This window comes from Delphinapterus leucas, unplaced genomic scaffold, assembly GCF_059928025.1.
Source record: "Delphinapterus leucas isolate spDelLeu-1000000601 "Yukka" unplaced genomic scaffold, BTC_Dleu_Yukka2 spDelLeu_asBTCV2_sq25, whole genome shotgun sequence".
NCBI lineage: Eukaryota > Metazoa > Chordata > Mammalia > Artiodactyla > Monodontidae > Delphinapterus > Delphinapterus leucas.
The window spans coordinates 1986322-2011361 of NW_028322234.1; the positions used below are offsets into that span (position 1 = coordinate 1986322).

The 25040-nt window shown below is 49.0% G+C and overlaps 3 protein-coding genes across 7 annotated transcripts; 1 reads left to right on the forward strand and 2 right to left on the reverse strand.

Annotated features, from left to right (window-relative positions):
- Nucleotides 1-1025: 1025 nt before the first annotated feature.
- Nucleotides 1026-1996, reverse strand: LOC111169824 (HIG1 domain family member 2A). Its single transcript, XM_022564333.2, has 2 exons — nt 1797-1996; nt 1026-1443 (listed from the first exon to the last, which is right to left on the reverse strand). Exons 1-2 carry the CDS (start codon nt 1948-1950, stop codon nt 1277-1279), a joined length of 321 nt encoding a protein of 106 aa, XP_022420041.1. The 5' UTR covers nt 1951-1996; the 3' UTR covers nt 1026-1276.
- On the forward strand, nt 1914-6434 carry LOC149744016 (nucleolar protein 16). Of its 3 annotated transcripts, XR_016391458.1 has the most exons (7): nt 1914-2339; nt 2430-2538; nt 3308-3416; nt 3718-3787; nt 5317-5423; nt 5941-6070; nt 6177-6288. XR_016391458.1 is itself a non-coding variant. In XM_089905159.1 (6 exons), the coding sequence occupies exons 1-6, from the start codon at nt 2306-2308 to the stop codon at nt 6318-6320; spliced, it is 573 nt and encodes a 190-aa protein (XP_089761285.1). In that variant the 5' UTR covers nt 1914-2305; the 3' UTR covers nt 6321-6434. The 3 variants fall into 3 exon arrangements, 2 of the variants coding, with proteins under 2 accessions (XP_089761285.1, XP_089761286.1); XM_089905159.1 differs by lacking the exon at nt 5941-6070 and having other exon boundaries at nt 6177-6434; XM_089905160.1 differs by lacking the exons at nt 3308-3416; nt 5941-6070 and having other exon boundaries at nt 6177-6434.
- Nucleotides 6045-24589, reverse strand: LOC149744017 (ADP-ribosylation factor-like protein 10). 3 transcript variants are annotated; one of them, XR_016391456.1, is made up of 6 exons: nt 22638-24589; nt 17808-19589; nt 16983-17184; nt 13932-14107; nt 11484-11830; nt 6045-11051 (listed from the first exon to the last, which is right to left on the reverse strand). XR_016391456.1 is itself a non-coding variant. In XM_089905155.1 (5 exons), exons 2-5 carry the CDS (start codon nt 18273-18275, stop codon nt 11657-11659), a joined length of 1020 nt encoding a protein of 339 aa, XP_089761281.1. In that variant the 5' UTR covers nt 18276-19589; nt 22638-24589; the 3' UTR covers nt 6045-11656. The 3 variants fall into 3 exon arrangements, 2 of the variants coding, with proteins under 2 accessions (XP_089761281.1, XP_089761282.1); XM_089905155.1 differs by having other exon boundaries at nt 6045-11830; XM_089905156.1 differs by lacking the exon at nt 22638-24589 and having other exon boundaries at nt 6045-11830; nt 16890-17184; nt 17808-18058.
- Nucleotides 24590-25040: the final 451 nt, after the last annotated feature.

Sequence of the window (25040 nt, forward strand, 5' to 3'; positions counted from 1 at the left end):
TGTCCAAATTTCCCCTTTGTATAAGGACACCAGTCATATTGGATTAGGGCCCACCCTACTGACCTCATTTTAACTTGATTACCTCTGAAAAGACCCTATTCCCAAATAAGGTCACATTCTGAGGTACTGGGGTTAGGACTTCAACTAATCTTTTCTTTTTTGGAGCGGGGGGAGCCCACAACACCAACAGTTAAAAATAGTGGCCATCCTCTCTAGAAGTGCCGTAGTCCTCACCACTTCATATCTGTTTCTTGTGGAGGCCAAGGGTCACCACAAGTACTGCTTTACATTTATAATCTCTGTCTTACAGCTGAAAGAGCATGGTGGGGGCAAGAAACTTAGCTGGCCTAAGTCATTCAGCTGGTGTTGAAACTGATGGAGTCACAGATGGAAGGAACCTGAATCCGAATCAACACTTTAGGGATGACTGCAGACCAGGAACACCTGTTTGAGACTTTACATGAATGAGAAACTCATGAGTTGCCTCTCTTCTAGAGGTTGCTCAGGTCCCCAGCCTCCTTTCTTCCTTAGCCATAAAACACTAGGTGCTGCCACAAACCACTGGCAAGCTTTGGGGATTATGCTTTATGCTCTTTCTGTTACACCATGCTGCTTCTCTAAGCCTCAGTTTCCTGGTCCATAAAATGCATCAAGAACCAAGCTGAGATGATCTAGATCAGTGGAGCCTTAGGTGCTCTCAGGAGGTGGGATTGGGGTCAGGAGCAGAAGTGGAAGGCAGAGCCCCCTGCCTCTGACAGAACCATGGCAGGCCTCATATGAAGGAAGGTTTTCTACTGAAAGTTTAAAAACTGTTGGAAAGCTCAGTTTTTTGGTTTTTTTTCCATATAACATCACTGTAGAGACTCTCTACTTTTAATAAGTACCCCAGGGTGATTGTTACCAGGAAAGTTTGAGAATCAGTAGACTATTGGAATTCTAAGAGCCCCTGCAGTCTTTAGTCTGTTTTCTCCTAAAACCAAAGACCAAAAGGCATGGGGGTGAGACTGGGAATGAATTCACCAAACTACAAGTGGATCAGAGTTTATTAAGTAGGGAGTGGTGAAGGTGCAGCACAACTAGAAGTATGCAACACTCAAACTGAACCGAACCTGAGATTCCTGAAAAAAATCTGTCGGTTACACAATTGGCCACTTCTGCCCCCACTGATACAGGGGCTTGTCAGGGGAGATGAGGGAATAATGCCAGTGGCAGGACCGGTGGTTGCTCCTGGAGCTGGGAACGATCTCCGCGGAGCTTTCAAGGGCAGGCCACCGACTCAGGGTCGAGATTTCATAGTGGATGCAGCCAGACCCATCAAGATGGCTACGACCGTGAAGCCCTGGGCGGCGATTCGGGTGCGCATCATGAGCTGGGAGCGCTGGCTCTGACCCCGGTGGAAGCAGTAGAGGCCGTAGGTAAGGGCGGCCGCTGTGCCCAGGCAGCCTGAAGAGGCGACAAAGCAGGTGGGAAGCACCCTCCCCGCTTTGGGCTCCTGCCCCCAGGTTCAAAATCTCTAAACAGCAGCCGAGGAGAGGGGTGTATGGGGTGGAGCTGAGGTGGGAGGGGCTGGCCAAAGCGGTGGTCCTCCGTGTCAGAATCGGCCCCATCTCAGCGCCCCAATCCCGTCCAGCTCCTGCTCCAATCACCGCCCGGCCCCTCACCGCCCGGCCCCTTCGCTACATCTCTGGTCCACTCTCATTCCAGTCCCCCCTGGCGTCCCCGGTCCTCCCCGATTTCATTCCCCTCTACATCACTGTCTTCTTGGTCTACAGTACCTTGAGCGCCCGCTTGCTTACCTATGGGTACCATTGGGTTCTCGCGGGTCTTGCGAAGAAACTTTTCCTTGAAGCTTTCCGAAGTGCTGTATACACTGGGGCTAAAGCCCTCAATGACTGGGGGCTGCGATGGCTCAAAGGGTGCCTCCGGAGTGACGGGGCCAGGAGTCGCCATGTTTTAGGCTACAGCAGTAGAAGAAAATCCGGACGCTAAACCCCTCCTCCTGATGAGGTCATCAAAGAGGGCGGGGAAAAGGACTTTGCTCAGTGTTGTACGCAGGTGTAATCCCTCATGGCACTCTGGGAGTCGTAGTAATCAGTCTGCTGTTGCTGCGTGGAGGACTACATTTCCCCAAAGCCTGCGAAACCACGCGATCACTAGCCGGAAGGAGTCGCTACACGAGGTACTTGGAGTGAGAGGCACCGAGTCTGAGTTACCCGTGCTGGGGTCAGTGCGATGCCTAAAGCCAAGGGGAAGACCCGGAGGCAGAAGTTCGGTTATAATGTTAACCGGAAGCGTCTGAACCGGAATGCTCGACGGAAGGCAGCGCCGCGGATCGAATGGTGAGGGGACCAAGGTTCAGGAGGCAGGGGGCCTCGGGCGGGACAGCCGGCGAGATGATGGTTACGCGATCGCCCTCTCTTTTCCCGTAGCTCCCACATCCGACATGCCTGGGACCAGACCAAATCGGTGCGGCAGAACCTGGCCGATATGGGTTTGGCTATGGACCCCAACAGGGCAGTGCCCCTTCTTAAGAGAAAGGTAGTGACGTGGTAGGGTCCAGGCCCTTGCCCTCCACCTCCAGCTCCCCCCCGCCCCCCACTCCCGCCATACTTAGCTGGGTTTCAGAACTTAATCCTGTTTATTATTACCTCCCTCACGCCCTTCCTGGGTTTGCGACTTCCCCACAGCCAACTCGGCCAGGCTGTACTGACTGGGGTTGAGGGTCCCTTCATATTCCCTCCCCCAGCACACATTGGACCTGGGTTGGAACTTCCCCTTTCCTTCTGCACTTACTTTTTTTCCTCTGAAATTAAACTGTTTGGGTCCCTTGGCATCTCAGCCATATTTTTCAGAGTTTATCTTTTTCTGCCCTTAACTTTTCTAATAAGGAGTTTGGAATCTTTACTTACTGTTCCTTACACCTTTCCTCAGTTATCCAGTCGTCCTTGGTCTGAGGCTTCCCAAGGGGTAGTTTTTCCCAGGGCTAATTTCTCCGGAATAATTCTTTTTCTGGACCCGCTTTCAAAAATAGCAGCCCTTTTCACTCAGTAACTTCTTTCCTGCTTTATTTTAATTCATTGGCAGTTGTAAATACTTGATGGTATATTTGTATATTTGCTTATTGTCTGTGCCTCTTTCCGCCAACATAATCTCCTGGGGACAAGAATCTGTGTTCCATTCACTACTAAATCCTGTGCTGCTTAGGATGTGACTAGTCCTCAATAAATAGTCAGCCTAATGAACGGGCTTGCTGATTGGATTTGTCCCATTGCCTTCAGACATGTTTCTTTTTATCCCTTCATGCCAGAAGAAACTGGTGCTGCTGTTTCTTGAACAATTATGAAGCTATAGCCAAGCACCGTCAGCTTGCTCTTCTGCATAAGAGAAGATGTCTGACATCTCTCCCTCACTGTAAAGTATAAAGTGCTTTCACGTGCATTGTTTCATTTGCTAACCGCACAGTTAAGTGAGGCAGGCAAGCGGTATTATGCCCATTTTATAGTTAGGCACAGAAAGATGAATTGCTTACTTGAGCCTCTTGGGAACCACGAAGCTTCCAGGGAGGGCATTAGTTCTTTTTGTCATCTATTCTTGCCTTTGTGGAGGGATCCTTGTGGGTAATGCAGTTGTGTTGGGACGGGCAGGAGCCTTTAGAATTTCCCCTCATCCAGGATCTTTTCCTGTGTCTCCTAATCTCATGGTCTGTGTTCTCTGCAGGTAAAGGCCCTGGAAGTGGACGTGGAGGAGGGGCCTAAGGAGCTCATGCGGAAGCCCTATGTGCTCAATGGTGGGTGTGGGCCACATTCCTCTAGGTCACCATCCTGCTCAGTTAGAGCTGGAAAGGACCCTCAGATGTTCTCATTTCACAGATAGAGAAACTGAGGTTCAGAGGGAAAAAGTGAGCTGTTCTAGGGCTCAGCTTGCAGAGTTAGGACTGTGTCCCGGCTGAGACATTTTCAGTCTACTGGCTAAGCTCCAGTGTGTGAAGGGAGGTCAGAGATGTTCAGGGAGGATGTAACTAGTGCCTGAGAGGATAGAAGAGAAAACGGTAAGTCTCAGGCATACATTCAGCTTCTTATGAGATTAAGGATGAACAGATCTTTTTAAAGATTCCACCATGTAATCTTTCCAATGATAAATCCAATTTTATGTATATTAAGGCTATAGAGACTGAATATTAAAACAGAAGAGGGTAAATTCTGCAGGGAAGCAGGAATACTCTGGAATATTCTACCCATCCTTCCTCTTTCCTGTCTGTGGTTTTTAACAGTTCTCCTAAAGTTTAAAGTATCTGAATGACCAGACATTTGATACAGAATTCTGTGAGTTCCTGTCTGTAGTCTATTTTAATGATTCTTGTAAGTTACTGACTGCACAGGACTGTATATACAAACTCGTGTGTACTCTCTGTAGTCAAAGCTAATCTTAAAAAGTTTTACTTTTAATTCTTTAATTAAAACAAAATTTAATTGTGGTTAAAAAGCACATAAAATTTACCATCTTAATCATTTTAAAATGTATAGCTCATTAGTGTTAAGTATATTCACATCGTCTTGCAACAGAACTCCAGAACTTTCATCTTGCACGACTGAAACTCTTTACTCATGAAACAATAATGCCCTGTTCTCCACCCCCCCCCCTGCCCGCAACCCATGGCAACCAAGTTAAAGATAATTTTGACTATAAGCAATTTTAGCACCTGACCCCGGATAAGATTTGACTACCTCATTTCCATGAGGTAGCTATTTTTCTCCCTTCATAGATGAGGAATGGGGGAGTATTTACCTAGCTATTTTAGGTGTGAGGCCATTATTGGAGCTTGGCTTTTCCCCTCACAAAGTAGTAGATACACAAAGGAGTAGAGAGGTGCCTCAGGCCCTAGTTCTTACAGCTCGAGTTCTCATTTATTCACACCTTTCCATTTCACGTATTGTTATTAACTCTTCAAGAGGTTCTCAGAGAGTTTTAGAGCTGGAAGGGAGCCCTGTCCTGTGGACAGGCACTGCATCTTCATCTCTGTTCCCAGGACCTGGCATTAAGTAGAGATTTTTAGTTTGGTGCCTTTCTTTCACCCATCTGAGGCCCAAAGAGCGGTGACTTGCCTTTCAGTTCATTGCTATACTGATAGATGCTTGTGCCATAGACAGAGCCTGGGACCTGAGGGGCTAAAAAGAAGTTTCTAGCACTGAATTTGCAGATGGAAAAGCTCATCTGATGGTTGGTGTAGCAACTCTTGTGGCTTGGGATTGACTGAGCAGCTCAACTTGTGCAGGAAGCAAAGCCTCATTCCCTGTCTCTCGGCTTCTCTCAACCCAGACCTGGAGGCAGAAGCCAGCCTTCCAGAAAAGAAAGGAAATACGCTATCTCGGGATCTCATTGACTATGTTTGCTACATGGTGGAGAACCATGGGGAGGACTATAAGGTGAGTGGGCTTAGGCCTGGCAGGAGGAACCACTTGGGGCCCTTTGGGAAGGTACCCTGGACCATTCAGGGTCTGATATGCTTGGCTATTGCCTGTTTCCTGAGACTGAATGGAAACAGAGAGGAAAGAGAGAACCTAAGAAATGGATGCCATTGACAGAATGCTTATAATTGGATAGACTGAGTGGCCTGTGGTTCATATCACACTCATTAATATGTTTTGCTTGCATGGTATTTTTATTAATCAACTTGAACTACAGGTGACCCTTGAACAACTTGAGAGTTAATCTGTCTATATTTACAGTTGGTCCTCCAGGTCTGCGGTTCCTCGCATCTAGGGATTCAACCAACCATGGACCATGTAGTGCTGTAGTATTTACTACTGAAAAATATCCGTGTATAAGTCAACCCATGCAGTTCACATCTGTGTTGTTCAAGGGTTAACTGTAGTTGCCATTTTAATTATCGGAGGTTTCAAATAAAAGTTCTTATTTTTGGCTTCTCCTAAAAATTGAAAGATCTGGGTACATTGGACCCCCGTGCCCAGGTGGGATCAGTTGGCGATGGATGGAGAATGAGCTACTCAGTTGGTCCCAGTTCCTGCCTAGTCCCTGAGGGCATTTCCCCACATACACTCTGGCTTTTAAGGTGAGGAATCTGAACCTCAGGGATGGGAAGTAGCTTGCCCAACTCAGGGCTAGGATTTGAACCTTGCCTGTCCAGCCTTCTTCAAGTGGCCCTTCTCCCTTCTTAGGCTATGGCCCGGGATGAGAAGAATTACTATCAAGATACCCCGAAACAGATTCGGAATAAGATCAACGTCTATAAGCGTTTTTACCCAGCGGAGTGGCAAGCCTTTGTCGATTCGTTGCAAAAGAATAAGATGGAGGTTGAGTGACTGGTTTACACCTGCCCCAGGTTGAGGCTTCCTCCTGGACCAGAGAAGCTGAGCCAGGGTTTAAGGCAAGGAGAGGTGTGCGGCTACAGATGAGTCTAGCCAAACCCCATGGAATCAAAAGGTTACAGCGCACACATACACACACACACACACACACACACACACACACAAAATCTCTCTCACACTTCCCTTTGGGGAAGACACTGTCTCCCAGAGGCTTCAATTTATGTTCTTCTGGAGTCTCTGGGAAAAGCCAGAACCTGCTGTTTTCAGAGTGGGTGGTTTGTTTGAATATAGTCTGTGTACAATAAAATACAGTATTTTACTTCTCTGATGGTTTTGTATTTGCCCCTCCCAGCCAAGCCCTGGGGCTGCCTCTGCAAAAACCTACTCAGCCAAGGTAAAGAGGCCATTCAGCCCTTTTTGCTCCATATTCACATGCCTTTCTAGGCACAGCCTCCCTCCTCTTCTCCCCTGTTCTGGTTCCACTGCTCTCTGCCTTGGTCTCCTGCATAGCAGTTCCACTAACGCTTCTACAGAAGCCTGCTGGGAACCCTGGGCTGCTTGGGAGGGGCTTCCAGTGCTTGCCTCACCCCAGGCTGGGGGCTGGTGGAACGGTTCTCCATGGCCCTGGTCTGAGGCCAGCTGTGGCTCAAGGGCCAGAGGGTAAGGAGCTGTATAGCTGCTTCCTGGTCTGTCTTCAAGTGACCTTGCCTTTGCTACTTGTCTTTCCTGAAGGGAGTCTGAGGCCCCCAAACTTGCTTTCTGAGACCGTCTGGGGACTGCTGAATACCACTGTGCTGTGTGCCAAGCACTGGGCTACACACTGCATGGCCATTCCCTGGGGCCAGGCCTGCCTAATTCGGTGGCACGGCTGGTATGTAGCAGGATCACAGACAAAGTGTGGGGTGGGTGCTGGGCATTTTCTTGTCTTGATACGTTATCCTCAGCTATTAATAATACAGAAAACCTGTTCTTAATCTTTCTCCTTAAAGCACGTAAAATTTGTCTCTCCTCACTGCTCTTGAAAAGAAGTGCTTATGTTTTTACATAGAACATTTCACATAAAACCCTGTTAGGTTGTGTGGGATCCTCGTCTTGCAGGTAAAGAAACAGGCTTGAGAGGCATTAACGTGGGGTTTGAAGTCAAGTCTGCACGATGACTAAGCCTAGGCTTTCTCTTGCTGACCTTCTCTTTGGACCCTAAAGGCAGCCCACCTGTCCCACACCATTAAGGCAGGCTGGAAACTAGACAGAAACCACCTCCCATCAGATCCGGCCTGCTAGACTCCAGCAGTGACTGGCCATTGTGAACACCTCAAGCACAGCCTTTATGATTTGAGTCTGCAGCAGAGCTCCTGGGGGCCTTTGTGATTTGGTCTCCTAACTTCTGCCCTTCACAGCATTCCAAATTCAGGCCTTTAACTAGGCTGGGCCCTTAACCTTGTTTCTTCACCCAGTTCAGGTGCCAACTTTAGGAAGTCTTCCATACCACTTTCCTCTGCCCCCAGGCTGGAGTTCCCATGCCCCAGACTTCCTGTAGCAGTGCCTATCACAGTCATAACTACCTTTTAGTCTGGCTGACATTCTCTACCAGACTGGGCTTGAGTGCATGTACCTTGTCTGGGAATCCCAGAGCCCAGCCCAAGGCAGGTACTGGGGGAATGCTTGTGGAATGGCGCCGCCTGCATTCTGACCTCTGGCATGGAGGCACTCAAAAGATGTTCTCGCTCCCATTTCCACGCCTAGCTCTGGCCCCGACAGCTAGAACTCCTCCCAAGAAAGGGTTTGGGTTCCTCCCCAAAAGTACTGAATTAGGCCAAAGCTGATGTTCCTTAACCCCCCCACCCCCATGTGGACTGAAGAGCCAGGGAACTGGAACTTGCTGTTTGACACGTTGTGTCACAGGAAGTGTTCTGGGACCACCCTCCATAGCTGCCCCTCACTGGAACTATAAGCACCAAGCACACGTTCCTCAAAATCAGAATTTACGTGAAACCATATCCAAATTTTTTGCGTTTATTGTATACCTTAAACAGCCACCAACACTCCGTTTTATGCAGTTCGTGGGTCCGTGTTCACAGGGCATGGGCTGGGACAGCAAGGCTCCTTTACTTCACATCTTTGATGGCAATCTTCCCCTTGTCCCTTAATAGGCCCACCTCCTGGAGGCAGCAGGAAAACTTGGAGGTGCCCCTTCTCAGTTACTAGAAAGGACTTAGAGGATGTGGGAGCACATAGCAAAGATGAGAGGCAGACTGCTCAGACTGCCCAGGTCTGAGGTCTGGGGCAGGATGAGGACGACGATGGACACCACAGGCGAGTTTTAGCAGCTGGTTCGAGATGCTGGCAGTTGATACTAAACTAGCATAAGAAAAAAATGTTTCTTTCCCAAAGGCAAGTGGAAACATTATTTTGGAGAACCTGGGGTTTCACTCAGACAGACAGGCTAGAGTTGTGAGATTTTTCATTAGCATTTCTCTGTGGAGGATCGGGAGGCCAGGATGGACCAACTTCACCTCCTCCCCAGTCTTTACAGCTGGATACCAATGTGTCAGTGCAAGCTTGCAACGGGCAGTTCTGGGCGCCAAGAAGTGCCAGAGGAGGCTTCTTAGAATAGGCGGCCAGTCCAAGGTGATGGTCCCAGCAGCCTCAGGATCCCTCTTGCCTAGACCATCCACATGTCCAAGCTCTGGGCCAGGCTGGCCTCTCTTCAGAGGGATAGCAGCAGGTCAGAAGCCATGGTTTCATTTAAATAACTCTTAAGAACAGAAGCCCCTAGAGCCAGGGTAAGTGATCCAGGCACAGGTTCAACCAGCAAGTAGGTGCAGAAACTTCCTTCCCATGTGAAGTGGGCACTGTATTGTCTTCATTAGAATATGAGAGCTGCCCAACCATTCACTCCCTATTCCCAAGCTCAGGTAGAGTCAGGGCAGTAGGGGGAACACAGCGTCACCCAGACTAGTCAGGAACCTCACTTTGAGATGAACAGCTCCAGGTAATGACTGGTTCCCTAAAGCAGTTATCTGGGCTCCAGAACCAAAGTCACATTCAGGAACAACTAGGTAAGAGCACCACAAGGCCAGGCAGTTAGCTGTTCCTAAGAAAGGCCTCTCCCCCACTTTGCCCAATCTGGTCCTGGTAGGAACTGGAGCAGATGAGTACTGTTTGCCACCCAGCCAGGGCAGGCCAGCAGCTCCACACGTGAGGCACAGCCACAGGCCAAAAGAATGTCTATACACTCTGTGCAAGTACCAGGGACCTTCAGTGCTCCTCAGTGGTGTCTTCTGGTGTGCCACTGGGACCTGTCAGTTCTGAGAGTGGTCTTTGAAAGTTGCTAAAGTACATATAGTTAAACTCTAGTCAAGTTCACCTCCCCACAGTGGGGACTTTAAAAACCTTACTACATAGTGATACTCATTAGACCAAAGGCAGATCTTAATTAGTAGAAAAGGGTGCCCCCCTCAACAATGCTGGCTCCAAAGGTAACTTTTAAGTACTAGAGGACAAGGTGGAGTTCATAGAACAGAGAAGTAAAGTCTCTCAACCTTCTAATGGCGAAATGAAAAGTGTCAGCAGAGCTTCAAAGTCTACTCTAAAACCCAAGTCATTCCCGAAATATTTAAAATAAAATCAGTCAAATCACTTCTTAAAGCAGAAAGTTAATCAGAATTTCAAAGAAAGTGATTCTATTCTGAGACATCTACAGCCCACCTTCCTGGCCTGCCCCTTTTGCACCGGTCAAATGAAACAAAGGCACATAATCTCTATTCTCAATTAAAAAGCAAACTGAGTTGGATATCTCCTTGAAAAAAAGGCCCATTTGTGGAGATGACAGTTCAGTGGCCCCTGACAGACAAAAGACTCCTTTTGTCTGCACTAAAGAGAAGTGTCAATCCAGAGACAGTCCTTAAACTGGCTGATCACTGGAAACAGGAGAATCGTGGAATGTGTACTGGAGAGGACAGCAGAAATTCCGTCCAACTTTGCTTTAGCTGGGCAATCAGCAGGTCTAGAAAGGCTGAGTGATGTACCCAAGGCTACCCTGTTGGTTGGTCTGCTGAGTCTCATTTCTTTTTATTTGGGTAACTATGATGAAATTGCCTCTCCCAGAGTCATGTTACCTACACAGACTTTGTGTCCCTTTGACTACTGGGCCAAGTGGTAGAGTTCAAGTTCATATGGATCATCGTGAAGTATTATGACATCAATTACAGCCACAGAGGGTCAGGGGAGTACGAGCTCTGTCTCCACTGACACATGTAGCTTACCACACTGTCATTCATGATTCCAGTTATTTTCCTCAAATATCCAAATTTTCCATGACAATCATCTGGGGGTTTTAATAACAGCACCTAGAAACAGAGCCTAAACTTTGGCCTGTTCCTTTTGTAAATAAATAAATAAATAAATAAATGCAGTTTGGAGGGCAACGTCCCGCTCCACTGACAGTCTTCTTCCCAGGGACACAGGCAGGCTCCTTCCTTCCCCAGACTTATGTAAACATGGGCATTGGCACAGTTAGTGTAAGAGCAGCAGCTTCTGTCTCCAGATTTTGGTGGGGTGGGGGGCTGGGGGAAGCTTTCAATTTTTCTGATTAGCAGGTGAATACCACTTACTCTGTAGTCAAGAGGCTGGTGGGCCAGGCCTCAACCTCGGGGAAGCAGGGAGGTTTCAGAAAGCTCCTTGCTAGGATCTCTAGGTTCGTCCTTGAGCTTCTTATCTTCATGGCTGGGAAATACATCTCCAAGTTAGAAAAAAAACATAGAAATCACTTCTCTTTAAAAAGGATGGCCCTGGGGCCAGAGAGGGAGGGATTGCACAAGGCCATGAGCCAGCTGGGGTTGGAGGATAATGCAGGAGTGGGGGTCTGAGCTCACAGCGTACTGCCCAGAACCTGCCCACATTAGAGGGGTGTGAAGTCACCAGGAGGGAATGGTCTAGACTGGGCATACTTCGGACACCTACAATGGTCCTCAACCACTGGGACCTATAGGGCGGGGAGAACTAAGCCTGCTGAGCAGCTCACTGTACAGGTCAGAGGACGAGGCTGCCTTCCCTGGTGAAAGTGGGATTCACTCCCAGCCCAGAATGGGCAAGACACCATTCTCTCCCACCCTCAGCCTCACCCATCTCCCTGCTTCAGCCTCATGGCTAGCTCACCAAGGCTTCCATATGGTTCCTGGCCTTGCCCAGGCCCTGCTCTTGAGAGGGCGAGGAGGGGAGAAGGGAAGTGCTGCCACATAGCCTGTGCCCCAGGCCCCGGCTGGGGATGAAGAAGCAGGAGGAGCAGAACTGGGGTCCCAGGGCTGGCTGGTGAGCAGGTGGGTACCAGCCTAGGAGAGAAGCTCCAGGAGCAGTCTCCAGATGTGCACGGTGCCAGGATTTTCAAAGCCGGCTCCTGCAGGGGCAATGCTGGCTGCCAAGAGGAAGACCTCCCGCTGGTTATCGACAGCCTGAAGGCCCAGCTCCTGCTGCAGCTCCACCACACTCATGGCCTCGCTCAGGTCCTGGGATGAAACAGAGATGTCAGGCGGGACTGACAGTGTTTCCCAACAACCCACCCTTGTCATCTATGAAATAAACTGTTCTTCGGCTCCCTGGGGGAACACTGGGGCCTAAGTTCTCTCACGGCCACTTGGTCTAAACTCTCTTCCTCATCTCTGACTTTCTTGGTATCAATCTCTTTCCACCCCGTCATTCTTACCCACAGCCACTGTGCTAAGAAAGAGCACTTCCTCTAAGTCAGGCATTGTGATAGGCACTTAATCTTACTTCATTCTCACAGTCCGCACTTAACTGATGAGGAAATAAGCTCAGGGAGGTGAAGTCATTTAGCCAACGAAACAGTGATAAGTGGCAGAGCCAGGTTTCAAACTCAGGTTGGCTTGATGACCAAGTTTATAACCTTTATAGGAATCCTAGCTCAGTTTCCTAAACTTAATGGTGGAGAGAGAGATCTTACAGTAGGGTCACTTCCAGACAAGGGCCTTACCTTCCCTAGACTTCTAGAGACCCAGTGACAAGAAAAAGAAGCCACTACACAACATGGCTGGTGATGGTACATTTTAATTTCAAGCCTAGCCCAAGATTAAAATGATTCTTCTTGGAGCAATTCATAAGAGTGCTGGGACCTCAGGTTCAAAATCACTATAAATTATAGTTTATATACAAGATGATGATGTGATTCACTGTCCAAACTGGGGTACTTCTTTTTATTTTAATTAATTAATTTATTTATTTATTTTAACGTCTTTATTGGAGTCTAATTGCTTTACAATGTTGTGTTAGTTTCTGCTTTATAACAAAGTGAATCAGCTATACATATACATATATCCCCATATCCCCTCCCTCTTGCATCTCCCTCTCACCCTCCCTATCCCACCCCTCTAGGTGGACACAAAGCACTGAACTGATCTCCCTGTGCTATGCAGCTGCTTCCCACTAGCTATTTTACATTTGACCCCTCTAGGCGGTCACAAAGCACCGAGCACCAAGCTGATCTCCCTGTGCTATGCAGCTGCTTCCCACTAGCTATTTTACATTTGGTAGTGTATATATGTCACTGCTACTCTCTCACTTTGTCCCAGCTTACCCTTCCCCCTCCCCATGTCAAACTGGGGTACTTCAGAGACTCAAAGTAGGTAGTATTAATAGTTATACCAGAGCAACAGGCATAAATGGGGGCTGTCCCAGGCAGACCAGGACATATGGTTACCCTATTTATAAATGACGGTCAAGTATTTCCTGATAGGCAGAGGGAACCTGAGGTCAAAAATGGACAGCCTCTCTCCAAGCCAGGCTGGAAACATGCCCCACAGCTATCAGGACCATGGGCACAGGCCACATGAAATATGACAGGACTCTATACTGTGGCAGAGAATGGCATCTTAAGTGTGTGATGCCGAGAGTTGCTGGGCCAGGAGAGGTAGAGTGAAGAGCAGGAACTTTGAGGAAGATCTAAGCTCAACTCCTGGCTTTGCCACATACCAGCTGTAACTTTGGGCTAACAGCAAGGCCTATAGTGGGGTTTTTGTAAGGCTGAAGTGAGGTCACGATTACCAGGTGCTTAGCATGCTGTAAGCACACAATAAATGTTAGTTCTTCTTATTTAATCTGTTCAACTTCTTATTACTTCCTAGCTATAGCTCTCTGATCTAGAGTCAGAAATCATATGGACATAGAAGAGTGGAAAAGGTGCAGGTTTTGGAGTTAAGACATTCCAATTTTACTATTTTCAAGGTGTACAAAATTTCTCTGAGCTTCAGATTCCCCATCTGTAAAATGGAAAGAGTATCCCATATCTTGTAGGGTGAACAGAAGCATAATATGAAATGTTATTTGAAACCACACCTGGGAAATAGTGGACACTTAATAATAATTTTTCTCATTTCTCTAGGATGACAAATGACAGGCAAAGAGGAAGGCAGAGAGAGGATGAGGATTAGGAATGGGAAAAGAGTACAGGTAGCAGAGGTGGGGGACAGTTTCTCAGCTAAGCGTTGCAGGTCATGGGCCTGGGCCCGAATACCTCTCCAGTGCTCCCTGCCCCTGCCCAGGCATCTGTGGACCAAGCCCGCCTGGCCTGAGCCAGCCTCCCATGGCCCTCACCTGCTTGTTGGCCACGATGACGACAGGCAGGTCAGGGTCCTTGTCCAGCAGCTTGTGCAGCTCCTGTCGGGCCCAGGGCATCCGCAGCCGGTCAGCCGAGTCCACCATGAACACCAGCACGTCCACTTCATTCACAAACTCCTTCCAGTAGAAACGCAGATTCTGGCTGCCACCGACTGAGGAGAGGCCAGGGGCCAGCTCAGAGCCTCCCTGGGCCCTGGCTCTCTACATATAGCCTGACCCCACCCCACTTCCTGCCTTCCAAGGCTCCACTGGCCAGGAGCAAGGTTAAGTCCACAGGTTCCAGAGCCAATCAGACCTGGGTTTAGCTCCAGCTCTGACAGCTAGGTCGCCCTGTGCAGGTCGCTACCTCCGAGCATCAGTCTCCTCCTCACTGAACTTACCTAACAGGTTGCAGCAAGACCCAAAGGTACCACATGCAATGCACCTTTCACAGGACTGGTGTATACTATATGCTCAATAAATAGTACTCTGGTTCTTTCTCCTGGGCTGCCTTGCCTCCTCCCAAATCCTAGCTTCCTCCTGGGTCAGTGGCAGCTGTGGTCAGCAGCCAGGACTCCCTGCCCTGCCTGTGCACATCCATTCTCCATTTGGCTTCTCTTGTTCAGTCTAGTCGCCCCATTTTCTTTCCTTGGAAACACCATACTCAATAGTGTCACCAAGTGGCTGCCCAAGTAGCACCCCCAACCTGGGTTATTCCTATTCCCCTCTGTCCCTCTGCAAAGTCCCCACTGGTCATCCTGCATCCTAGTGTTTCTGGTTATACTTCTGACACTTGTGGGCTCTAAGCTCTTTGAGAGTTAGAGCTATTTATCTCTGGATCCCCCCAAAGCCCTCAGCACAATGCCTGGCACATAGCAGGCACTCAACAAGTATATACTGAGTGCTTACTAGGTGCCAAGCACTGATCTGGGTGCTGGAGATACAGAGGTGAGCAAGGCAGGCAGGGGCCCTGCTCTCAAGGAGCTCCCTCCGTAACCAGAAACAACACAGCAGTAACACATAAACACATTCCACAAAGGAAGGAAGTAAAACAGAAAAAGTGAAAGGGGTGGGGTGAGGTGGTTGTATGTGCTGGTGGCTTTGGACTGGTTGGTCTGGGAAGGTGGTCTAAGGAGGCAGCATGTGAGCTGAGTCTGGGATGACGAGAAGGAGCTAGTCATGAGATGAGGCAGAGAGAAGCAGAGCAAGATCCATGTGTTCGAGAAACAGAAGGCTGAGGCGCCGCCAGAAGGGGAGAGGAGGAAGCCATGACCAGCAAGGCTGCCCAGGGCTGGACCACACAGGGCCTGTAAAGCCACAGTGAGTCTGTGGGGAGCCCCTTAAGCATTTTAAGCAAGAATGACATGATCTGATACGGGTTTCTTAAAGATACCTATGGCCAACATTGAGGACAGAAGTAGAAGCAGGAAGACCAGCAAGGAGACTGTTGTAGTCCTGACAGGTGACCATGGCTTGGACCAATTAGGCAGAGATGGAGGTGGGGAGAAGTGAACAGACGCAGACTCGACTGGAGGATAAAGCTGACAGAACTAGCTAATAAAATGGATATAGGAGGTGTGGGGAAGGCAAAAGTCGTCAAAAATGCACAAAGTGCTCACTCTCAGCTGGGGCTGCAGGCCAGGCACTGTAGGAGACCACAGTGAAGTGTGTGCTGTGGGAGGGGAAAGCCCCAGGACTTGAATGGGAGATCTGGGTTTGAATCCAGGTTGGGTGACCTTACTGAGCCTGGGATGTTAACAGGGCAGACCCCTGGGTAACATGAAAACACCAAACCCCTTCTTCCAAGGTGAAGGGAGGGGGATACTGTCTCTGCCAGACAGAATGGGCCTTAAGTGCAGAACCCCCACTTGAATTTTGTGTCCCTGGCACAAGAGATGGAGACAGGGAAAGCTTGTTGAAAGGACTAAATCTCAGGTGAATGTCAACATTTGCTACAGTCAGGGAGAAAAGATGTAGCCAGGGCAGGCTAGCAGGCAAGGCCCTGAGACCAGAGGAACTGGACCCATTCAGGCCAAAAGCCAGGTCCTCAGAGTCCCATCCCACCACTTTAGGACTTAACTAAACCCACCTAGTCTTTATGGTCTGAGTCCTTTGGCTGGCAGGAAGGCTACCTGTCCATCCCCACTGAGTCTGTGGCTGGACACAGGTGGTTAAGTACTGCTGCGCTCTCAATACCCTCTCTCCCATCCTCTCCTGGGATCCCCAAGAGGCCTAACACTGAGGGCAGGAGGATGCTCAGACCCTCTCTGATCACTCACTCAACAAGCTCTCCCAGGTACCTGATTAGGGCTGGGCCCTAGAGGCCAGAGCTGGATCGGATTTATCGGTGCCCCAGATGCCTAGTCAGGGACACAGGGTGGTATGTGGCAAACACTGCAGCAGGAGGAGCTCTTAATCTAGCCTATAGGGGTCAGAGAAGGCTTCAGAGGGATATCATGTTTGACTTAAATCTTGAAGGATGAACAGCAGTTTAACAAGGGAAGAAGGGCTTTCCGGACTGGGGGAACAGTGTGCATGCAAAGCACAGAAGATTAGAAAGAAAACAGCAAGCACCCTTCAGAAACAAGCACTGCAAATGGTGCTTAACATCGAGAGCCCAGAGCCAGATAGTCTGCATTAGCTGACCGGCAAGCTGCGTGCGCTTGGATAAATTATTTTACTGGGCCTCGATAAATTAAAAAAAAATTATTTTTCTGGGCCTCCTTTCCTCACATATAATGAAGGTGGTAACTGTTGCCGGTTTTATGGAGTTGTTGGGAGGGTTTTTTAAGTGATGTCTGTCAAGGGCTTGGCATACTGGAAACTTTAGATGTTAGTATCTCAGTGTTAGGCATGTAGGCTGCAGTAAGGGTGAGGGACAGGGGTCGACCAAGCCAGAGTACAGAGCTTGGACTATATCCTGTGTCGCAGGGAAGCGTGGGAAGGACTTTCTACAGGGGCGTGTCCTGCTTAGATAAAAAGCCACAGCTTGGGTCCAGCTGAAATGATGGGGAGACAGCGGGAGACACGGAGGGAGGGTCTGCTCACTCTCCAGCAGGTCCACCTCGAAGTTCTTGGTGGGCAGCCGCACGGAGTTGAAGCCCCAGGTGGGGATGTGGCCTTCCAGCGGTGGCTTCCCGGCCAGCACGCGCAGGAACGTGCTCTTCCCAGAGCCATCCAGCCCCAGCACCAGCACCTCGCGCTGCTCCAACTCCTCCAACGCCGGCTCCTCGTCCGCTTCGTCCTCGGGCTGTGGGGTACGGGTCAGGCTGCGGTTGGCACCCTCCCGCCTGACCCTTCCCCATAGAAGACCGAAGGCCCAAAGCGCCCATCCCCGCCCTGCCGCCGTTAAAGGGGCAGCCAGGCCCGCTCTGCTGCAAAGGGACTAGCGGGGCCTATGGAGTCCTGAGTCTCAAGACCCGTTCTTCAGGTTTTTCCTGAGTGACCTCGGGCAAATTCCTACCCCTCGCGGAGCGTCAGCCTCCTCAGACTGACAATCCCCAACACCCCACAGCGAAAGGAACAACCGAGTCGGGGTAACGCGCAAATGAACCGCGCGGGCTGGGTGAGGGGGCGGAGGGCCTCTCCCGGCATCCCCCGGCCCGCGCGCACTGCGCAGGCGCCGGGCGGGCGCGGGCTGGGCCCGGCGCGGGCCCGCCAGGCTCCGGCTGCCCGGAGGAAGCCCTAGGCCTACGGCGGCGCATCATAGCACACTCCCCCAAACGCCCACCCGTTCCTCGGTTCCGGGACTCCCGGCCGCCCGACGCGCGTCCACCCGCGCGAGGCCTGCGGCGTCAAACTCCCGCCCCGCAGCGCGGCGGTCACACCCCTCGGCTGCGCGCGCGGAGGCGCAGAACCCCTCCAGGTACTCACATCCCATTCGTCCCACTCCGGAAGGCGGGCAGGCTCCGTGCCCCACCAGGCTTCGCCTCCGTCCCAGCGCCGCTCCCGTCCGCGGCCGAAGTAGGTCTTCCAGAGGATGAAGATCACCGAACCGAGCACGGCCGCCGCGCCACCCAGCGCCAGCACCAACGGGCTTAGCGGCCGCGGCGCCATCGGGCCGGGCGAGGGGCGCGGGTACCGGCTGCACAGGCCGAGCCAGCCGGCCTGCCGAAGATGGCCCCGCTGCGAACTGCCTCGGCCGCGCCCACCCACCCACCCAACAGAGACCCGCACTACAAGCCCCACAATGCACCGCCGCTGTCGCGACAGGCCGCCCGCGCCCTGGCGGCTGGAGTGGGGTCGCTGGCCGGAGCGCGGGGACCTCCTGCCCACTCTGCAAGGTGCGATGTGGAGCGAGAGGCTGTGCCTGGGCAGAACAAGAGGCGGTGATACTGGCATCTACCGAGCACTTGCTGTGTGCCAAGGGGTTAGCTCACAGCTGTTCTAGGTTTCCCCTTAAAACAGTGCCTCTTAGAAGGGAAAACCGAGGCCCAGGCCACACCGTAGTGCTTTGGTGAAGCCTGCGGTCAAACCCTGGCGATCTGTTTCCTGCATCCCTCAAGATCTCGGAAAGGAATTCTATGGGATGGCAGGTTATGGAGTGCAGAAACAGGACTGGAACCCAGGTCCACGACTGTTAGTACGCCCTTCCCTGCCTTGGCTGCTGCCTGGTTCCCAGGGGTTCTGCTCTCTTGTGGTCTCTTGGCATCCTGATGAAGGAGGCAGGTCCAGGAGTCTGTTTAGACCTGACCACTTTGTCCTCCGTGACCCCCAGTGACTGCCAAAGTTTCCAGATGTAACACAAGGAGGAAAAGCAGGAGAAACGGGCCTGGGTACTTAAGAGGAGGACCCTGTGAGGAGAATGGGTATATTTTTACTGTAAACCACCTCAAGCCATCTTATACAACAGGGAGGACTCTGGGCTTTTTTCTAGTCATCCCCCGGTATGCTCAGATCTCTCCTGTTTCCTCTGACTCTGGTTGCTACCTCTCCTTTCCATTTTAGCCCTGCATTTCCTATTCTTTGACCCACCCACCCAGAGAAGCTGTTCTCACCAGGGTCTCTAACAAACCCCTTGTTGGTAAATCCCTTAGTGGCATCTTAGTTCTTATCTTGCTTGACCTCCTGGCACCATTTAACACCGTTAAATCTTTTTTTTTTTCTTTCAGTACGCAGACCTCTCACTGTTGTGGCCTCTCCCGTTGCGGGGCACAGCCTCCGGACGCGCAGGCTCAGCGGCCATGGCTCACGGGCCCAGCCGCTCCGCGGCATGTGGGACCTTCCCGGATCGGGGCGTGAACCCATGTCCCCTGCATCGCCAGGCGGACTCTCATCCACTGCACCACCAGAGAAGCCCTTTTTTTTTTTTTTTTTTAATTTTATTTTTGGCTGCATTGGGTCTTTGTTGCTGCACACGGGCTTTCTCTAGTTGTGGCGAGTAGCGGCTACTCTTCTTTGCAGTGCGCGGGCTTCTCATTACAGTGGCTTCTCTTGTTGCAGAGCACAGGCTCTAGGCACGCAGGCTCAGTAGTTGTGGTGCACGAGCTTAGTTGCTCCGCGGCATGTGGGATCTTCTCGGACCAGGGCTCGAACCCATATCCCCTGCATTGGCAGGCGGATTCTTAACCACTGCACCACCAGGGAAGCCCCAACACTGTTAAATCTTAGCAGATGTTTTAATCTTCTTGGGCTGTCATAACAAAATACCACAGACTGGGTGAAAAACAATAAGAATTTAGTTCTCACAGTTCTGGAGGCTAGGAAGTCCAAGATCAAGGTATCAGCAGATTCAGTTCCCAGCTAGTGCCCTCTTGACTTGCAGGCAGCCACCTTCTCACTGTGTACTCACATGGCAGAGAGAGTGAGCTCTGCTCTCTCTTCCTCTTATGTGGACGCTAATCCCATAGTGGGGCCCCACCCTCTTGACCTCATTTAAATTTAATTACCTCCCAAGAGCACCACCTCCAAATACTATCATTGCTATTACACTGGGGACTAGGGCATCAACATAATGTATTTTGGGGGGATACCACCATTTGGTCCATAACAGCAGGTTTATAAAGAATGCTTCTGCTCCGCAAGTTTAGAACTAATGGAGAAGACAAAGAAGATGTTCAAATGGAGAGAAAAATGTCATCTTTGTTGTCAATAAATGCTGAATTGGAGAAAGTGGCTTAGACATGGGGCCGAAATAGTCTTGCTGATACTTTCTCCTGAAACAGATGGACTATCCACCAGATCAGTGACTCAACTCATCACGCAAGGGCAGGAGTTTTGTACTAAGAATATTAACAGCCAGTATGGCAGAGGCACCAAATAATCAGAAAGGGGTAGGCACTGAAGTGAGAACAGAAACTGTCTAGAAACCTTACAGGGCCAGGCCCCTCCCGAGCAGTCAGAGAGCATCCTGATCCACCATCTCTACAGATGGGCAGGGCAGAAGAGCCCAGAAGCAGCTGGGTTGAGCATACCTACTGTCTTCTCCCAAACTCCCCATTCAAAGAAGTCATTCCTCTGGAGAGAAGTAATGCTTAGCAAGAGAGCCTAAGAGTATGACTCCAGTCCTGTGTTTCAAACTGTAGTTTAAGACCATTAGTGAATTGTGAAATCAATTTATATCATATATATGTTTTATACATATATATATATATATATGGAATACAGTGGACAATAACACCCTCTCATGAAACTTTTGTTTTAAGGGTGTGTGTGTGTGTGTGTGTGTGTGTGTACTGAGGTACCATGTAAAATATCTATACCTTCTTCATGCTTTTTAGGAGATTTTCTCAACCTGATCTTAATATCAATACTTGCTTATTTGGTCTTTCTTTGGCTATATCCACTCTGCTATTCACCCCAGACTTTGAGGTCTTTATTTCATCTATGACATTTTTCATGTCTGACTCTATAGTTGGTTCTTCTGTATGACTTCTTGTTCCTCCTTCATATTTCCCCAATCCTCTCTTTTCCTTTTTAGAATAATACTTAAAATGGGTATTTCATTTCCTGTCCTGCCTAGTCCATGAACTCTGCTGTGTCTGGTTATGGTTGCCCTGTATGTTGTCTTTCTCTTGATGGGTGTGTGTCCCTCAGCTGTCTCTTTTCTGCCCCTGTGAGCTCCTATTTCTTTGGGGCCAGGACTGAGTGCCTGGGGGAGGGGGCAAAGCCCAAGTATAGCTTGAACTTTTCCTGGTGAGTTGAGAAGGAGACTCGTGTACAGTCTATACCTCCTGGTTTATACTGTCCTGAGCAGACATCTGCATCCCTGAAGTACCTCCCTGTACCTCTCTCTATCCAGGTAGGACTCTTACTAGAAGCTGCCACCCATGGTTGCCATAACCTAGTGCCTAAGGTATCAGGAGGGCGGAGAGGAGTGGTGGAAGAGAAGCTAAGGTACAGGCCAGTTCACTGCCTTGTACTTGTTTTTGACTTCCCTCCTCACCCAGAGGCTGTAAGCCACCCCACCCAGCCAGTGCCTTCTCAGCCTGCAGTAATAGTATGGTGACAGCTATAGGGCTGGCCAAGGTCTGCCCCGGACAAGGTGGGGAAGAAGAAAGTGTGTGTCTATCAGAAAACTCTGATGGGGCTGTGTCCTATTCTGCTCTGGGCTGCCATTGTCCACACCCCAGCCCGGCCCTCTTCTGGTAGCCACAGGGCTAGTTTCTCTGATCTGCCAACTTCCCTGTGACTCCTGGGTATCCCCCTGACCTGGGGCTGGCTTGTGCTATCTGCCAACTTGTCAGCTTATCTCCATCTCCTAAAAGAGAAAACTGAAGCCTGGAGAGAGGAAGTGACTTCCCCAAGACCACAGAGTCAATAAATGATGCAACTGGGGTTTGTATCAGGTCTGTGTGATTGCAAAACCATGCTTCTTTAAATATCCTAGATCCCCCTTTACAGTTGCTGGAACCTAGGTCCACTCATTTTATCATACTTTTCATCTGAAAAAGAAGCAAAACTCAAGAGTTTGGCTCTGAAGCCTCTCATATGTATTGGAGGAGAGAAGAGTAGCAGGGTTAAAAGTTATTAGAGCATAATAGAGTTATGTGAGGAGCAGTTAACAAAAGGCCTTCATAGGAGGTGAGGCAGCTGACTGAGAAATGTTGAGTGTGATGAGAACTCAGGAAGGCTTCTACTGCATGAGGTACAAAGATGGTTAAAGGGGATCCCACAATAATTTTCTTGGTGCTCTTAACCAAAAGGGCAGTGGCCATAATGGCTCTAAGGCAAGGAGGGTGTCCCCATGCCACAGGGTCCAGTTGCTGGCTATAATACCCTAAGCATCAATGGTGGTCCCATGTTTTTGGGTGAATATCCCCAGGGCATTCTTTTCCTTTTCATAAACAAAAAGGATTGCAAAACCATGCTTTAAATATCCTAGATCCCCCTTTACAGTTGTTGGAACCTAGGTCCACTCATTTTATCATACTTTTATCATACTGATAATTTTATCATACTTTTATCATACTGATAATTGCAATGTCCAAGAGCAAGTGGGTTCATCAAACTCTCCTTTAAGGCCTTGGAAACTATGTTGTCTGGTTCTCATAAAATTGGGTCCAGGTTGTTATTGTTTAGTAAAATATTACAGAGGTTTGGCCATAAGAAATTTGAAATCCAGTTTTGGCAATAGCCAACTAGCCCAAGAAAACCTCCCAGTGGGCACTTAGTTTTGGGTTTTAGGAAACTTAGGACACCATGAAGTCTATCTGAATCTGAGTGTAGCCCTTGTTCTGATATCAGATATCCTAAATATCAAACCTGGGTTCGGGCAAACTGCAATTTTTCTTTGGTGAACTTCGGTCCCTTTGAGGCTAAAAGCTTTAGCAAGTCGATGCTGTCTTTCTGTGAGAAACCTTGAGAAAGAGAGAAAAGAAATAAATCATCTACATATTGCAACAAAGTAGAACCTCTAGGGGACTTTATATCATCCAGATCAGCTTCTGGGATTTGCAAGAAATAAGAAGTAATGTCTCAAGTAGAACCTTGAGACATCACTGTCCAGGTGAATTGTTTTTCTTCCCAAGTGAAGGCAAAAAGGTAGGTAGGTAGCTTCATCAACAAGAATACTAAAGAATGCACTGCATAAATCAATTACAGTAAAAAATTTACATCTGGTGGGAATGGATGTTAGCAACATACATGGATTAGGAACAACAGGGTGTGGAGAGATAACAGTGTTGTTTGTTGCTCTGAGGTGCAGCACAAACCTCCACCCTTGACCCTTAGGTTTTCTCACTGGTAAAATGGGAGTGTTACAGGGCTACTACAAGGGATAATGAGGCCTTGAGCCTTGTAACTGTTATGGGTCTTATGCCCTGAAGAACTTCTTATAGGGTGTTAACTAATTCTGGGGAGAAGTTTTGAGGGGTCTATATGAATCTTGATGGGAGGTACGCTATGAATTTTGCCAACATCAGTTGGAGATTTTGCCCAGAAGGGGGATGGTAGCTGATTCAATAGGCACAAATGATCTGTGTTTCTAGAATAAGCTCTAATACTGTCAGAGATGGAACAAATAAAAGATGTCAAAGGATCATTTAATTCACCTGGTGGGTGACTTTGATGACTACTGTCAAATTCTAGAATTATTTCCTTTTTTGGGGAGAAAGAAATTCTGGCATGATACTTTTTTTATTTCTTGGCCACACCACACAGCATTCAGGACCCAGACCAGGGATAGAACCCATTCCCCCTGCAGTGGAAGCATGGAGTCCTAACCACTGGACCGCCAGGGAAGTCCCTGGTGTGATACTTCTATAAGAAGTCTTGGCCTAATAAATGGATGAGGTGGAGGGACTGAGGAGAAAGGCATGTATATCTTTCAAAGGGTCTAGACAAAAAAGAATAGGTTCAGGGACAGGAAGCGCTTGAGGTTCATTAGAGATCCCACTGTTGGAACTGTATTAGTACTCCGAGGCAGGGGCTGCTTTATAGTAGTGGGGTTGAGCACCGAGACTGTGGCTGCAGTGTCAGTTAGGATGAGAAGAGACCCATCCCAAATCTGGAGGAGTGTTTCTCCAAGCTGATTAAGAGGGAGGATTGGGAAGCGGCCCCGTAGTTCCTTGGAGCCCTGTCAGTGAGAATTGGGAAGAAGTTGGAAAAGCTGGTTAGAGGGATAATGGTGCCTGAAGTGCTTGAGTCTGTAACAATCTCTTTTCCATGTCCTGGCTCTTTGCAGTAATAGCAGAAACTGGGAGGGTGTTGATTTTATTTAGGGGACTTCATTTTTGGAGTTGAAGATTAAGAATTTTGGTGGTGACTCACCTACAGCGTGAGAGCTGGTTTGCCAGACTACCTAAATCTAGAGTGGACATAATTTCCCAGTTCATCCTGGTCCTTTATATTAGAAGGGAAAGGTCCTGGTTCAGCCCACTAATAAACAGAGTTAAAAGTTACCCATGGGGAATCAATATCTGAAGGAAGATGAGAATTTTCTTAAAAAATAATCTGAAGTTGACTGTAATAGTCATGAACAGGTTCATCAGATTTTTGTGGGCAAGCTTGAATTTTGTCTCAATCAATAGGCTTTGGAAAAGCCCTAGAAATTGCTCAGTGAAGTCACCTAGCAATTGAACAAGCCTGATCATATAATCAATTAGTGGGCTGCTCTCCCAGTTGTAATTCTAGAGCCCTTTCATGATTTTCCCAATTAGGGGTTTTTATCTAAGGCTGGGCCACTGACAAGCATATTAACTAGCTGATATAAGTTGGAGAAACCAGGTTCATAAGTTTGAATGACTATACTTTTAAATTCCTCAGCAAATCCGGGAGGACCTTCAGTTACTTTGGGAAAATCTTTTAACTATGGCTTGCAGTTTAATTTTAATCCAGGGAATATAAGAAATTAAGGGTTTTTCTCTGGGTCCTCAGGAGGCTTAATTTTAAAGGGACAGATTTTCCTCTGAACCTTTAATTTTAAAGGTTCAGAGGAAAAGGGGGTAGGGAGAGTTTCAGAAAAAAGGACAAGTTTGGTGAGAGATTTAGCATGGGGGACTCGAGAGTATAGAGGAGGTGTAGGTGGTATAGAAGGGAAGGAGGAAGATGGCGCTGGGAACAGGGCCTGAACATGAAGAACCAAGGGAGAGAGAGATAAGATGGTGTCAGAGGCAGAATGGGAGACAAAGAAGCCAAGGAAGAAGAGTCCAAGGCTTTGGGAGCCAT